Genomic DNA, 17,239 nt, shown 5'->3' with positions numbered 1-17,239 from the left:
GGAGGCTGCTCGTCCCAGTGTGCCAGTGCTGATATCGCTTCCCCCATATATCTGTTGGGGCTGACTACTATAATGCCAGTTCCCTACTCCTCTGACCTTTAATAATATCTATAAACTAGTTAATTTAATCAAGTGGCTGTATAATTCCCTCTTAAATGGGGTGATTGACTTGACTTCAATAGCTACTTGTGGTAAAGTTTTCAAAATCCTAATAACGCATTAGCTTAAAATATTCCTTTCTACTTTAAGTACTAATCCTAAATTTATGAGATAAATTCGTCCAACTAAAAGTTTGAAACTAAAGCCCTTCAGGCATGCAGTAATCACTGTAGAAAATTTGGTGTTTCTTTTGGGATCTCGCCTGGTTTAATGGATGCATTTTTTCTAAGTGTGCTGACTACGCCAGTGCAGCTGTGCGATAGCCTGGCAGGGTGAGCTCTTCTGCTGGCAGGATTATTCCGGACAGACTTTACTCCTCCAGAGATATAAATGCTTCACATTCACCCAGTATTTCATTTAGCAGCCAAGCCGAGAGCTGGCAAAACACACCCAGATAAAGCAAGTAGATTTGAGTTTTACCCGAGGCTGGGATTCAAATTCACATTCTTTTTGTTAGGGGCAAGCATTTAACTGGTAAAACAGTAGAATTTCCCCATAGTGGTTTACTTAATAATGAAGTATTTTCTGGCAGTAAACTTAGTAACAGTTTAAATGTACCCTCAGCCGAATTGTTAGTTGCATCTGTAAACTCCTAAATGCAAGGCTGCAGGTTTCTATACTTTCCCAAATTCTTCAAAAACCTGAAATTCAAAATGTATTTTTCTTTACTCAACAAACAAGATGTATAGTAATCCTATTTAATTGTTAACTGGGTGATTTTATACTTCAAGTGGTCTATTTTAACTCCCGGGCGGGAATGCGGCCTAACGAGGTCGGCTCGTCCAGGAGCAGCAGCAGAGAGGTCCAGCTGATTTTAACGGCCGGGCCTCATTAACATGCCACTGGCCACGTTCCGACCAAAACGGCAGGACAGTCGGCGGTAAGCGGCTGCCTGGCCGGTAAAACCTTGCAGCAGGAGGCTGCCGCCAGGGACCACAAGGATCGGTCCCTGGCACTAAGGTAGGTGCTAAGTAGCGGGATCCAGAGGCGATTGCGGTCAGGGGAGGGAAGCCAGGGGCAGAGGAGGCCCAAGTTTCCTTGTGGGGCCAAGAGGACCACTCCTGCTCCTCCTTGCCCACAAAGAATCTAAAAAAATATTTTAAAAGCCTACCTTGTTAGGCCTCTTCTGGCCCCGTCTCCTGTTCCCAGCAGGTTTGGCTGTGCAGGGATGCCATGAAGGCTTCTCTGTGAAAGCCTGGGGTTAATATTGCAGTTGGGCCCCGATGGCGTCATCGGGGTCCTATATGCTTATGTAAAAAAGGATCCCACCGGCTTCAGGCGGGTGTCCTTGGTGCTTGACATTTTAAATTGCAGTCGGCAAAATCGGGCGGAATGCAAGTGGGTATGTCGCCTGCTCCATTTTAACTGCCCCTATCCCCAAGCCCATTTTCCACTGAACAGTGGTGGGCAAAATTCGCCCGTAAGTGTATTCATGTAATAACTACAGACACTTTATGCAGATAGCCTAGTATACAAATGTAGTTAATTGCGCTGCATCATGACATTGTAGATCATCGGCATCTTGTTTCTTCACTGTTGCTGTAAACAGGTTTCTGCTGACTCCAGCTCCTCCATGAGTTCAAATACTCCTCTGGTACGGATCACTACACGACTCTCATCCACGGATACACCAATGCTGGCTGGAGTTTCAGAATATGAACTGCCAGAAGATCCAAAATGGGAGTTTTCACGGGACAAGTAAGTACCTACTGTGACATTTTTCCTAATTGTTTCCCCATGCTGTCAAATTCACCAGAAGTTTAAACTTAAAGTCCCAGATTGGTTGAGATTCAGTTCATTTTATTCAGTCACTGTATGCTTAAGTGAAAATTTATATCAAGAAGACAGCTAGTAACACTGGGAGCTTGCTAAGGATGGCCCAGGTCTTAATACCCTCTTCACATCCCTTTTATCTATCAAGAAAGAACTTGCATTTCTGTAGCACTTTTCATGTCCTCAGGTTGTCACAAAGCTTTTCCCAGCTCATGAATTACATTTGAAGTATAGTCACTGTTACGTTGACAAACATGGCAGCCGATTTGTGCATAGCAAGGACCCACAAACCGCAATGAGATAAGTGATCGTATTGGGTGATGTTTGATGAGGGATAAATATTGGTCACAACACCAGGAAATTCCCCTGCTGCTCTTTGACTAGTTCCATAGGATCTTCTATATCCACCTGAGAGGGTAATCCGGTCTCGGTTTAACATCTCATGCAAAAGATGGCATATCCGACAGTGCAGCACTCCCACGGTACATCATTAAAGTGTCAGCCTAGGTTATATATTCAAGTCCTGGAGTGGGGCTTGAACCCTCTGACTCAAATTACAAATATCTATTTTAATTCTTCTAAATATTTCCATTGTTATGCTCATCACGGTGAGGGTAGATTGCAGAAAAATGAAATCTGTTTCTTTTTGCACTCAGAAACCAGTCCGATTGCTCATATACCAGCTATAACAGCAATTAGGTATAGCTCCTCTCATGTTGTATCAATAAAGTGTGTGTGTGCCTGAGGGCCAGCCTCAGAAGAGCCCCCAGCCACCAATGTGCCGATTTGACATTTAGTTTCCCATACCATTGGCCCGTATTTTCCGATCCCTACGGGTGTGTATGAGCTGTGTACACACCCGTAGGGACATCGGAAATGCCGGTTTCAGGCATGCCAAGCTGTTAAGAATGCTCTTGACAGATCGGACGCCTGCCCTGGAGAAGGGCCTCTGCGCGGGGAGAGTTCCGCTTTCTGCAGAACCTCCGCCCGCTGAAAACCCTTACAATCTTACGCTTTTACCAGCTTAAGAGTTGAAAAAGTAAAAAAAAAAAAATTTCACTCATTTATAATTTAAAAATACTTTTTAAAAAAAAAAGGTAAATTTATTTTTAGCTCGCTAATTTTTTTTCAAAAAATTAAATTTTTGTTTAAAATATTTAATTTAATGTAATTTTAACTCATTTTAAAAACGTGATGGTTTTTTAAAAATGTATTTAATGTTTTGGTGTCTTTTTGGGATGATCTCCATTCATATATTTGATAGGTCTATCTGTCAAAAGTATGAAGGGGTTTCCCTTCTCCTATTGGCTGGCCTAGCCCACGTGATCCCAGGGACGCTTGCGAACTGCATGCACCCCTGGGATATGTAGGCCCTGCGCATTTAGAGTTTGGAGAGGCCCAGGAGCGGAAGTGTACGCACCTCGGGACCCCTCAGGAAAGTTCATAGATTTTTTCTGATAGGAGGCATCTGCATGCAGGAAGTCTCCTATCGGAAATTACGGGCCAATGTGTCTTACGGCCTTTCTGAGGGAGATTGCTTAATTGGCACAGAATGAGAATCTCTTTTATTTTTGCTGTGAACTCTTGCCCACTGGGATCTGCACTGATTATTCAAATTAACTTTACTTAAAACAGCCAAATAGTAAGTAAAGACAGAACGCTTTAAAACTCATCTGTCTGGATTAGATTAGAATCGAACTGCTTGATCCAGTGTTAGGTTTAATGAATAGTACATGCGTAGAAGGAAATTGAGTGAAAATATATGTAAATATCGAAGGTGGTAATTTCTGAAAGGCAATTTTCACAACATCGAGTTAATCCAGAGTGACAGTTATAAACCAAATATTGAGTGATTTACCAGGAAAAAAAGAAAAATAAATGATTTGCAATCTATATTGGCATGTAGGCTGTTATGGCAGGTGCCAACTCGTCACTCACACCAGTGTATAGCTCACCTTTTCTTCCTCCCCAACCATCATGTCAGATAAACCTGTGACACACCAGGTCTTGTGTAATTTTTGTAATGTAAACTTGCTCTTTAAAATATTGGATGTGAGTTATATTCAGTGCAACCTATTTATTTTTATTTATATTTATCCCCAAGTATTTGTATCTCTGTTGTAGTAAGGTAGCTGAACAGTCTGCTTCCAGCTCTCTGCCAGTGATGACCTTTTGCCTGTACACCAGGAGACACTGGCCAGGAATTTCCACCCTCATTCTGCCAATTTTTCAGTGGAACTGGGGAGATACGGTCTGCTCCACCCATCTTTATAACGGTCCAGTTTCCCGTGACAGGCTAATTATAACAATGCGCTGATGGCAAAAACATCACCTGTTTTTTTTTTGGCATTCGCGCTGTAGCAACACTGGATATCAGAGACACCTGTTTGTTCTTGACATCCAGCATTATTATGGTGGCAAGGGTGAGATTTAAGTTTTAAAACTAAGAGTGTGTGCAGTCAATCACAGGGCAATCAATTGCCATTGCTTTGGTGTGCTTTTTTCTTGCGTCAACATTTTTTTCCCCTCAGTTTTCTCCCAACAGCACAAAATTCACTGGCAACAGTACATTACAGCAGGCTTCAAAGGCCTGCAGCATTCATCTCTGTCCCTCACAGCTGAGCCTGGAAATTTGGAAGGGGCGTCAGGGACGCATCTCCTGTATCAGGCGGAAGTCATGCCCCAATGAAGGTGTTCCAGAATTCAGCAAAATCAGAATATTTGAGCTACTAAGCACTGTTCAGAAAGGAGATTTGTATCTGATTTTTCAATGCCCAGTGAATCCTTGATTCAGCACTGAGCAGAGTGGGTAATTAAACCTGGGTCTTCTGCTCTGTAGTATCAAAGATTAGAACACTAACTACACTGCACTATGCACAACCCGTATACACTGCTCTGCTAAAGGAGAGTAGCATTATTGATCTCACTAGGGCTAACATTTTGAACATTGATAGATTGAGCAAACTGTGTATTCCTGAGCTTGTATTTCTAGGCAGCACCCAGGACGCTGACAGACACAGTAGATATTTGTCACTGTATGGATCTAAAGATGAAATGGAAGGAGGTAGAATCAGATAGGTTAGGGGACTGACCCATAAAAAGTATTTGTAAAACAGTATTCTTCAAGGACTAAGATGAAAATGATGTTTATTTAAAAAATGGTCTTGGCTTGTTTTAAGGTTGTAGCTGTCGGTGTGAACAAAGTATGTAATCTTCTTGGTCTATTTGTTCCCAGCAAGTATTTCAATTAAATTAGATGCCTCTAAAAAGCAATGTACTCTAATTAATGCCTGCATTATTCTGGTTAGTGCTGCCGTCTGTGAACCTACTTGTTGCCTAGAAGCCTCGGGGGACATACTAAACCTGGGAAATTCTAGTGCATCGACATTTAAGAAAACAGTGGTTAACACTAATGTAGGTGGAGCAGGTTTGCAATGAAAGAGAGCTTTGAGAGTCACCTATTAGATCTTGGGCACATTTCTAGCACAATGAAAGGATTGTAGAATTCTGGTAAATACACTAACTAATGGAACTTAAATTGACCACCTGCAAATGTCAATGTTTGTATAACTTCACTGTTTGAAAATGCAATACACGTTTGATAGAGATCTTAAGTGATATTATCTCAGTAAAATGTAGATGTTCAATAATGTAAAAAGATGCATGCTTTATGGGAACATGGTTGTTTTATAGAGAACTGATGTTATTGAAAATATCTTTTAAAAACAGGTTAAACTGAGCCTCCAATTGTACTTAACAATGTTTAATCCAAATGGTACAGCCATAAATCATTAAGCTGGTAGATATTGCTCTATTTTCAGTGACTTACAAAGTTGGCCTTGCCAGTTGTTACTTGACCTGCATTGGTTTCCTGGTGCGTTCTAGCAACATACTATGGTGCTGTGTAAATCTCCTAACTGATGGAGGGGACATTATTCTTTTTTGGCTACACAGGACATTAAAGTTTCCATTTCCGCAAAAAATTAAAAGCAAAACAAGGTTTGAAGTCCAACTGTGCTAATCTTCTGCTTTCACTTACAGGCTGACGCTTGGTAAACCCCTTGGGGAAGGCTGCTTTGGACAAGTTGTGATGGCAGAGGCTGTAGGAGTTGATAAAGATAAGCCAAAAGAACCACTCACTGTGGCTGTGAAGATGCTGAAAGGTAAAGAAGAAATTTAAGACCACATTTATTTATTTTTGAGGATTGAAGGCTGACCTTGGAAAGGTCAGATTCAGTACTTGGCCTCTGCATTTATTTGGTCATGTGAAAATGTTTTGGCTATTTAGATGAATTGTTATAAGAAGTTCAATTGAATCAAATCTAATAAACTTCTGTATTTTTCCACTAACTAAATGATGATATGACATTTTTATTTTTGAAAGGATTGTGGTCTGTTTTACATTTTGAAGGTTATTGAACCAATGAAAGAATTACACAGCCCATAAAATGTCTCTTCAGTCCAAAGCTAATTTGAGAAATAGAGATATGCTTGTATGTGTTTCCAAATTAACTATGATGTACCTGTTCGGTTAACAGTTTTAACTAAGGTGAAAAATTTAATTCATTCTTCTCAGATGATGCCACGGAAAAAGACCTCTCCGACCTTGTTTCAGAGATGGAAATGATGAAAATGATTGGAAAGCACAAGAACATCATCAATCTGCTAGGAGCCTGTACGCAAGATGGTAAGGAAGAGAACCAGTCAAGCCGTGCACAGCCTACCTCAGAAGTAGAAAAGTCATGATTTTTGCGAACTGTAGCCTAGAAGGATAGAACAGGAGTTCATACCTATGACTCCTGGTTTCTGCCAATCTCAGTAGAGTTACCAAATGGAAGTTAGACTCATTCCTTAAAGCGAGGGAGAAAACAACATTGTGCAAAACACCCACCCAGCAATTGCACTTTCTAGCAGTTGGATAAAGACTGGCATGGGCACAGACCTGAGAGTGGCTCACCTACCTGCTTTGTTTTAAGTGGAAAATGAGATCTCATATGAGCATGAGTATGTGTATATATTGTCCATGTGCTTATTTATCTCTCTCTTTGTTTTTGTGCAGGCCCATTGTATGTAATTGTAGAATTCACAGCCAAAGGCAACCTGCGCGAGTACCTGCGGGCAAGGCGTCCCCCTGGTATGGAATATACATTTGATATAAACCGTGTATCTGATGAACAGTTAACGTTCAAAGACCTGGTATCCTGCACTTATCAAGTGGCAAGGGGCATGGAATACTTGGCTTCACAAAAGGTATGCAGCCTTGAAGAGGACGAAGTCCACTGAAATGCAAAATGTATTGCAAATATTAGATAAACGAATACAAATTTACAAAGGTAGTTTTTCAGGTGTAATCGAGATCCTCACCTGATTATCGGTGCTATTAGGACAGCAGACATCTGCTTATCAAACTACTCTAAATACTGTTGATAAAAAGTTAAATATTTATACTAAAGTGTTAACCCTCGAAGATTGATGCAGCATTATTGCACCATACAATTTCTTGCTAAAGTTTGTATCCAGTGGGGACAAACAGGAAAAAATACTACTTTTGACTCTTGCACTAATATTTTTAAGGAATTTCTCAGTGCAGGAATAGACATCTGCTTATGGACACAGCCCCAGTCATTACTCTTCATCCATGAGATTAGAATTTGAATCCAGTCTGGCAAAAAGGGAATGGTTGTCTTTCTGGCATTGGCTATGCACTAATTTTGGCCTACTTCCCATTGACAGTCCATATTCTGAAAACTGATCCTAGTTTAATTCACATCTTGTTAGGGCCTTCTTGAAAAGGCATAAAATTGGGAGACTAGAGAACAGAATCATCAATCCAGGAAAAGGAGCTGTTCATCCTGAGGTTGTTACTTTTGAGATGTTTTGTTGAGGAACCACACAGCTTTCTCTTGCCCAGTTCCCACCACTAAAATAAGCCACTCTATTATTGTAAAAAGTTGTTTCCGAGGACCCTCATCCTACAATCACTACATCACACTTCACTCCACCTCTTTCTCCTCAAACTCACCACTATTGTAACCCTCACTTCCCCACACCTCACGTCTTTGCACCTGAAAAACAGGCACAGTGGCAGCACATTTCTAGGCCGTACTTATGTAAATTAAACATTTCGCTCTTTTTTGTTTTAGTGTATTCATCGAGACTTGGCAGCAAGGAATGTTCTCGTTACAGAAAATAATGTAATGAAAATAGCCGATTTTGGGCTGGCTAGAGATGTCCACAATATTGACTACTACAAAAAGACGACAAATGTAAGTTTTCATGTCGGTTTATACAACGAATGCTAAATGTTGGCCTCTTTACTTTTTGCTGCTTATTAAAGCCTTGTTAATTTTAGTAGCAAGTATAGCAGGACATAGGTTTATTCCCTGCAGTTTCCTGCACGTTAACTTCCTCATCTGAGTCATGCCACCAGCCACCGTGGGAGGCACTGAATAGAGGTTGGGGGTGAAAGTCTCCTGACTAGTTGTCCACTAAAAGTATTAACAAGAAGAATTTCACCCCCTAGGTGTTTCTGTACATGGAGGGAGGGAGTTGGCCCGGTTAGTCTGACATATCTCCTGGCAGCTGCCTGTGGAGCAGCATAAGCATCGTCCTGAGAACAGGGTTCGAAGAAACGTTGTGAGAGGAGACTATGGGAAAACAACTAAATTACTAAAGTCTCAGTTTCTTTTCAATGGATCATTACGGATAATGTTTATTCTTAATTCCTTCCTGTTTCTGACTTTTTCTCCAGCACATTTTCAAGCATGGATGCACTCTTGCAATATTGCTAACAGCAGTCAGAAACGAGCACTTGTAGCATTCTATTCAAATGTAGCCAAAATGTCTGCCAAATTACAGTCAAGGTCATTGAAATAGTGACTGCCATATTTATAGGGATTTTATTGCTGTGTAGTTCCACTTGACCAGTTCTCTGACAAAATCTACAGACTATTGAATTAAAACCTTCTTTATTGTTACGTTGCCTTACTTGAGCTGTTTTGGCCACTACATAGTAAATGGCCATACTGCACTGTTTTTACAGTTGATTTTTAATATTTCATTGATATTTATTTTTTTGTTAGACTGCCAATTTAATGCTAAACTGGAACAATCTCCTGTTGCAATTAAGCACACATTAAACAATGTGTAATCCTGTTCAGTTGAAAATCACACCCATCAGGGTTGGGGTCATGGTTGTATGAGTTTGGAGATGCATATATATATAGTCAGCAACTCCAAATCAGTTATACTTTGCTGCACAGAGTTTCTGCTTTGGGCGCAATAGGCGATCCGGGCGCAAATTGTGCAAGTTTTTTCTCAAGTTTACGCTCAAACATGTTTGCATATCGGCAAACGCAAAATCTGCTATGAACCAGCTTAATCGGGCAGCGTTTTAGAATGTAATTTTTTAAATAAGCCGAGAGTTCTCGTTCCTGAGGCTCAATCTGCACCTGCCGTTTTTCAGTGGTGGTTGACAAGTGAATGACATTTGCGCCTACTTGAAGAATTAGAATTTTTTCAAAAGGTTTAGCCAAATCTGTCCCCTTGCTAGGGGGGGCCAATAGACACATTATCAGGGTCAGGGAGTGGGTCCAGAGTTTCCGGCATTCATTGGCAAACAGATGCTAAAAATGTGCCCAAAGTGGCCATTGCAAATGAGGTGCCCGAGGAATCTCAGGGCCAGTATAAGTGAGGCAGAAACTAGTGGCAGGACCTACAGTGAGGTAGCACACCATTTTATTATACCACAGTGTGTTCCCGTTCTTGGTCATTTTGAAGAGATAGCAATTGGTGGCAAAGCATTTCCCAACAGTTTGTAGTTGGAGGGAGAGAGAAATGTAAGTTAAATCACCTAGTGTCAGTTGTTAGCCTTGGCTCAGTGGTAGCACTCGCTCCTGAGTCAAAAGGTTGCAGGTTCAAGTACCACTTCAGAGACTTGACCATAAAATCCAGGCTGGCAGTACTTGGGGAATGATGCATTGTCAGAGGTGCCGGCCTAGAAATTCAGTTGGCGCCGCGCCAGGGCTTTAGCGCCGGAAAGTTAGCGCCGGCGCTAAGTCCCCCTGCGCGCGCCAAAAATTCAGTAGCGCCGCGCCCAAACGGCTGCCGGCGCTACTGAAGGGTGTTTGCGCCTGAAAATGGGCGCTACCTGCCGCATTGCGGCGCTATTCCGGCGCTGCGGCATCCGATGCGGTGCGGCAGGCTCGGGAAGTGCAGGCCTCCTCCTTCAGTTAAGGAGGAGCTGCCTGCACCCGCCCGCTGGCCGGTAAAATCTTCACAAAAATGAGCCCGGCACCTCGGGGAAGTGCCGGGCTCGCATCCCAGAAGCATCTGTTCCGCGGGGGGTGGGTGGAGGAGTCCGGGGAGGGAGGTGCGGGCAGGCGGCCGGCGGGAAAGCGGCCGGCCGCCGCGCGACCTTAATGCGCCGGCGCAAACTCCTGTAAGACTCGGTTGCCAGAGTCTTAGTTGCGGCTGCCACGGGCGAGGCGGCCGCAACTCAATTTCGGCGCTGGGGCCCGTCACCACGGCAACCGGGACGCTGCACACACCGATGACGTCATCGGTGCCGGCGCAGCGCAACCGGTCTACCGCCGATGGTAGGGCCCCAGGGAATTTCTGAACCGGCTGTAAGTCCAGCGCAATGACCTCTAGCGCCGCAAAATGGGCGCAAAGCCCACTCAATTTCTAGGCCGCCATCTTTCGGATGAGAAATCTGCTCTCTTGGGTAGATATAAAAGATCCCATGGCACTATTTGAAGAACAGCAGGTGAGTTCTAACAGCATCCTGGCCAATATTTATCCATTAACTAACATCACTAAAACAGTTACCTTGCTGTGTACAAATTGGCTCCTGCATTCCCCTACACCATTGGATGTGTAACTGCAACAGATACCTTGGAGTAAGTGATAGGCCTTCTCTTATCCAGGAAATTGCATGTGATGTAAGAGAAATGGAACAAAATATACATATATATAAAACTATTAATAAAGGTTTAAGTTCTGGACATTTAGAAGCTGAAATTAGTTTATATGAGCGATTGAGTAGACTTCTGCAAGTTGCTTTGGCCTTGCCATGACCCTGTTGCAAACTGCAGGGACAGTGTCATCATCATTGGAATAATTGAGGCAGGTGACCCATGCCTATTCAGGCACAACAGAGGCATCCAGCCTGCTGTGCTGTCGGAATCTCGGAGGCTGAGGCTTTTATTGGGCTGAAGATCAAAGTAGAAAAATAAAATTTCCTCCGCAGGGAACTTCGGCATTTTGGGATTGATTAATTGTGCACATTTTCATCTTCGGCCTTTTGTAGATTCACAAGGCCCCATGTCTGCTGTCAGTTGAACATTCTCCAAAGCTCTGCCTGAATTCTGCCCCACAAGAGCTGTAATTTGTAGGTTATAACCTGTTGAATGAACTATCGCTAAGATAGGAACATAGAAACAAGAGTAGACCATTCAGCCCGAGTCTGTTGTGCCATTCAGTTAGCTCATGACTGATCCGTAGCTCAACTTCATTTACCCGCCATTGCTCAATATCATTTATTACCCTTACCTAACAAAAATCTATCGATCTCAGTCTTGAATATTTCAATTGGCTTAGCATTCCCAGCCTTTTAGGGGCGAATGTTCCAGATTTCCACTACCCTTTCTATGGAAAAAAGGTGCTTCCTGATTTCACTCCTAAATGGCCTAGCTCTAGTTTTAAGATTATTCAGATATGACATTGCTTAAACATTTTCTACCATAATATTTTTTGTTTATAAAATTGTTTGTGTTTTAGGGTCGACTGCCAGTTAAATGGATGGCTCCTGAAGCTCTTTTTGACAGAGTTTACACACACCAGAGTGATGTGTAAGTACTGATGACTCCACCAAATGGAAATATGCATTCTTGCTTTTAATAATCAATTTATTGTAGCCGGTTTGTCAGGGCTGCCAGGCTGTATTGTATTTGACACAAATGCTGCAGATTTATTGCCACCCAGTTTTGTAAATAATGGAAAACGAGAATATTTGCATATTGGTAAATTTTCTCTTTACCTCCCCAGAGATATATATATATATGTATGTGCGCAATTAAATAATTGAAAATTATTTTAGCATGACAATTCTGTTTTACTGTACTTCAAAATCTAACACAGAAGCAGGACATTTTATTGAGACTCTAAACTTGGGGACAGATTTGGCATTTTTGTGCAGATCTGAGAGAGGAAATAAAAGTTGGCCCTAAAGCAAAATTCTTATACTGGTGCTCGATTAGTTTGATTTCTTGAAATACCAGCATCCATGAGCTGTCTCCTCATATTTATACCCTGAATCCCTTATCCTGGCAGCAGAATCATAGACCCAGTTTTCCCTGGAACTATGATTCTCCCATTGGGATAAGGCAGATAGATTTGGTAGTTTAAGTAATAGGAGTAACTAACATGGGCTTGGAATCCTATCTAAACAAGTGTCAATGCAAAAATAACTTTAGTTTATCAGTTATGGTGCAGCGTTGAGGCCACAGAGGAACATATCCAGGAACTAGATTTATGTGTGCATATATGTATGTTGGTAGGTGGGGTGGAGAATGAAAGCAGCTATTTTAAAATCATTAATTGTTTTAACCCAGCTGGGAGAATCTAGTTTTAATGTAGGGTTAGAAGCATCAAAGGAGGCCTTTCTGAAATGTGTCCAAATGTAAGTATTATACTCTGAAAAATGGTCAATTCAGAACTGTAAAAGACTGTTCCTCTTGTATGTAATGCTAAAAAAAAAGTTGCTTTTTATACTGAAAAATTCTTTCATCGTACCCGTGCTGTCTACAATACTCACCAGTGAAATAAATCTCATTTTTCTGCTTTTGTCAACCAGCAACTAATTCTCAATTGCTTGCAACATGATCGATCCTTTGTACGGATTAAGTTAAAGGAAATGCGTGCACCAAAAGTAACGATTTCATGCTAGACTGATGACCAACGCTGATACTAATCTATCTTCAAAGCACATAGGGAAATTAAACTGTTACCTCTGTTACCATAGAAAGTTTCATTGAAGTTCACAGATGTAGAGCTAAAGAATAATTTCACTTTGTCTGTCCAGCACATGCTTCATCCCATCAACAACCTAAACTTGCTAATCTTTGAATTTCACATTGAAGAGCTCATTAACCTGTCGTCTGATCTGGACTGTCAGCAAGTCTTGTAGTTTTAAAAACATGGGATCAGCATAACTCACTGTGGAAGTGGGCTATCAGGTTAAGTCTTCCTAAATGTTCTGCAGAATATTAAGACAAGCACCTTTTTTTGAAAAAAAAACACAACATGCCTAGCTTTGGTTTAAAACTCTGGGGAGACTCATTTACCGTTGAACAAAAATACAAGTGCTGAATTCTGTTTGCGTTCATTTAATGAAGGAAGGAAATGTAACTGGAGACCAAATTTCCTACAAATAAAATTGTGATTTGGCATTCTTTGTGAAAATATGAGCAAATGGAATCATTAATAATCCGGCCAGGTCTTCAAATCATGAAATGTTCAACAAAAAACAGAAACTGGTCTCCTTTGGTGGCCTCAGTACATAAAACCCTGCAGTGCCGTACTGAACTATACCGAGCAAGAAGGTCCAAGCTTCAATCCCTGGTCTGTGGTGCATTAACCATTGTCAGCTGGGGTACCAGTATGGATGTTACAAAGGGCCTCAGCATCCCTGAGCTAGGGAATGGATACATCTATTGATCTCTTGCTCACTGTTTAGTTATTCTTGTTGTAAAATGTAAATGTAATGTGGACATCAGGTGAAGGCAAAATTGGACTTGGCTATGATGCCCCATAACAAAGTAATCCACAGATACATGCAATACAGTCAACTAGATGAGGTGCTAATAGACTACCAGCGGCCATAGAGTTGTACCGTTGCATGAGTCATTGGGGGAGAAATTGGGTGAGTAGCGCCACCTGTTAGCGCCTAAAGAGGCAGTCAGTGGCTGTAGTGCCACTGGCTGCGTCTCCTGCGATATTCAGTAGGGGCGCTAATGGTGGCGTTAGGCATTTGCGCTGCGCCGCCACCGATGACGTCATCGGTGTGCGCAGTGCCCCATTCGCGATATTTGGTAGCGAACGCCGCAGTTGCGCCGCTCGCTACCCGCGCCCGGTTCACGGGGCCTTACTGTGCCGGCAGCGGCGCAAGTTAAGGTGGAGGTGTGGGGCGGCCGCTTTTTTGGTGGCCGCCTGCCAGCACCTCCGTCCCCGGCCTCCTAACCCCCCCCCCCCCCCCCCCCCCCACCCGCGGCATTGCCGGCTGTTTCCCGAGAGCCCAGCACTTCTCCTTGGTGCTGGGCTCATTTGCCAGCACTCGCGATCGGGGATCGCGCTGTTGCAGGCACCTCCCCCTTAACAGTGGGAGGAAGGCCTGCAGTACCGCAGCGTGCCGTGCCGCAGCATGTGGCGCTGCGGCACGTTGCGCTGTGATAATCAGTTTCAGCGCCCTAAGAGGGACGCGGAGCGCCTCGAGCCTCGCCCTGTCTCCCTCGAGGGGCACTGAAACTGAATTTCTGGCGATCGGTATCACTCCGATCGCTGCACTAAATCCTGCGCTCAGCCGACTTTTGCGCCACTTTGGCGCCCCAACCCAATTTCTAGGCCATTGTCTTCAGTAGAGTTGAGTTAAGGGAAGAACATTTGAGCGGTGGGGGGGGAGAGAGAGAGAAGTTGGAAGAGAGTAAACATTCTGGAAACTCTTACTAATTCTGATTAATGTTACAGATGGTCATTCGGTGTGTTGATGTGGGAAATTTTTACCTTGGGAGGATCTCCATATCCAGGCATTCCTGTCGAAGAACTTTTCAAACTTCTTAAGGAAGGCCACAGGATGGACAAACCAGCCAACTGTACCAATGACCTGTAAGCTTCATAACTCTGTGATACTATGTTTTAATGGTTTTGTATGGCAGAACCATAGAATATAATAGATGTGAATGGCCCAAAGATTGCACACCACACATCGTTGTCTATTTCACATGTACTTCTCATCCCTGAATGCACTACCAGCACATTTTGGGCACCCAGCCTCTGGCCCTGCTTTTCTGTGCATGGCATGGCACGGGAATGGAAAATCTCCCCCTAAATTAGCAATCTCACTTAGAGATGCCGTGGAGCCAATTTTCCTGATCTTTTCCCTAGGGAATGCTGATTTCCCCAGGTGCGAAGGTCATGAAAAAGGGGCGGAGGCTGATTTTGCAGGGTCTCCACTCCCTTTATGTTGTCCTGCGATTTCTGAAATATCCCTGGAGAGGGTGAGCTGATCCTGTGCCTGCATTCATGTTGATGTGGCAGGAGAGGGCGTTCCCAGCCTCCCACCCCAATTTCCTGGGACAGCCCTCACCAGGCAGCTTGCCAAAGAGGTGCCGAGTGAAACATGGCACTGTGACCAGCTCCTAGACCCCTGCTGCTGACTGAACAATCTATGGTGGAACGTTTTACATTTTTCTCCACCCCATGTTTGCATGCAACTCTATTAGCAGCAAGAAGGCCCCAGTCTGAGGCCTGACACAGATTTCCTCAAAATTCCTCTCCCTTCTGGCAGCACTAGGCCCTGCTAGGGGGTTGGGCCAGTGCTGAGGTGCCTCCAAATCATGTTAATGATCTGAGACAGGAAATGCTTCCACTCTTGTCCTGAACAAGAGCAACGGACTATGGGTGTGCTGCTCTTGCCCACCACCCAGGCAGAAAGGGGCCAAGAAAATCTGCCCTCATACGAATGGCTGTTGTGGGAATAGAAAATGTCACATTTGTGAAAGTAAGGAAAGCCTTTCTGAAATTGGGATTAGAGACGAGTAGAAGGAGCTTTATTCTGCATCTGGCTATGTTACACCTTGGAATTGTTAAAAGTGACGCTTAGGGGGGAATTTTTCGAGGGGTCAGCGGGTCGGGTGATAAAAAAATTTTGACAGTGGGTCGGGACCCCACTGTCAACCCACTGCCAGATGTCGGGTCTGTCAGCACTGAACAGACCCAACATGCAGCGGCGGGGGAGGCTATTCAGGTCATTATGACCTTGTTAATAGCCCATTAAGAAGTATTTTGAGCTCACCTCTACATTTTACGAGGTCGCCCACGGGGTCCACGCTACTCAGGGATCACATCAGGTAAGCAGGTCGGGAGTTGCATGACCATGGAATCATCTCATTACTTGACAGCTGAAAATGTGCTATAAAAGCTCTCATCTCACAACTGTTCACTTTCCAAGCTCCGAAGCTGTTGCTTACTGCATTTGGAAGACAGATTGGGCTTTATGCAGGTTGCAAGTGTTTGGAGTAAACTCTCTATTCAGTGTCACCTCATTGGAACAACCTCTCACCATTGACAGCTCGCTTCTGTCATCTCAAGTTCACCTGCCATCTATTACATCAGCATCGGTGCCCTTGAAACTATCCCAGCACTATCAGCACCAGCAGCACCAACAACAACACCAACCTTCTCCACAATCACCTGATGCTGCACAGGACAGAAGGCATCAGCACCCGAGCACATTGCTGCCCGGGAGGCCAGGGATGGCCACCCCATGGCCAGATTTACTTCACTTGATGCTGTACACCCTGGCTGCCACGTGATGCGCCAAGTTGGCACCACACCAACACCATAAAGCATCCTTACAATGCCCAAGCCATTCCTTTCACACTCATCACCATTGCGGGGGGTACCGTTACCATTCACTGCAACTCACTAAGCCACTTCCAAAGGTGCACACAGATCTGTCCAAGAACGCAAAGTGTTGAAAATAAAGATTTCAATGTTTGACAGTGCTTGTGTCCTCCTGTGCAATGTGCAAGCAGGCTGCGTTGATCTCCTGGGGAGGTCTCTTCTGCCCATCGGAAGGGAAGAGAACCTCCCTGCGTGCTGTGACTCCCTCCATAAGCATATGGAGGGAGTCATGGGAGAGCCTGGGTGCAACCCTGCACCTTTGTGTAGTGCTCGTCAGTGTTTGCAACACCTCAATGCTGTAGAACACTGACAGCAGAACTGTCAAAATCAACGTGGCTGTGGTCCCTTTAAGGAAACCGGCTGATGACGCGTCATCAAATGATGTCGTCAGACCCGCTTCCTTCAATTGGCTGGCAAACGCGCTGGGCGGGCATAACAAGCCCAGTCAGGGGAAAATCATTTTGGACAGCGGGCTGGAGCCAGCAGCGAGGCCGGGACACACCACCGACGTCGCCCACCACGGAACCGCCGAGGTTGGGGAAATTGCGGCCTCAGTGCCAAAGCTAGAAAAGCATTCCATTTCCCAGCACTAACATCCCTTATGTGAATTCAAAAATTTCACCTA

The 17,239-nt window shown here is 43.8% G+C and overlaps 1 protein-coding gene across 13 annotated transcripts in view; it reads left to right on the top strand.

The window, feature by feature from the left end:
• The window catches only part of fgfr2 (fibroblast growth factor receptor 2), a 177,828-nt gene that overhangs the window by 154,374 nt on the left and 6,215 nt on the right, over positions 1-17,239 (top strand). For 11 of the 13 annotated variants that reach the window (XM_085994562.1, XM_085994561.1, XM_085994559.1 and 8 more), the window contains 7 exons: positions 1,710-1,857; positions 5,974-6,095; positions 6,509-6,619; positions 6,992-7,182; positions 8,076-8,198; positions 11,713-11,783; positions 14,677-14,814. In XM_085994562.1, the coding sequence (XP_085850688.1) occupies positions 1,710-1,857; positions 5,974-6,095; positions 6,509-6,619; positions 6,992-7,182; positions 8,076-8,198; positions 11,713-11,783; positions 14,677-14,814 (904 nt within the window). Of the gene's footprint in view, positions 1-1,708; positions 1,858-5,973; positions 6,096-6,508; positions 6,620-6,991; positions 7,183-8,075; positions 8,199-11,712; positions 11,784-14,676; positions 14,815-17,239 lie in introns of all 13 variants that reach the window. The other 2 variants (XM_085994554.1, XM_085994555.1) reach the window with 1 other exon arrangement.

The sequence above is a fragment of the Somniosus microcephalus genome, chromosome 8, assembly GCF_052327205.1.
Source record: "Somniosus microcephalus isolate GS21.2 chromosome 8, FLI_Smic_1.0, whole genome shotgun sequence".
Taxonomy (NCBI): domain Eukaryota; kingdom Metazoa; phylum Chordata; class Chondrichthyes; order Squaliformes; family Somniosidae; genus Somniosus; species Somniosus microcephalus.
Note: the sequence above shows the minus strand (reverse complement) of the source record. Positions and strands in the feature narration are given on the sequence as shown.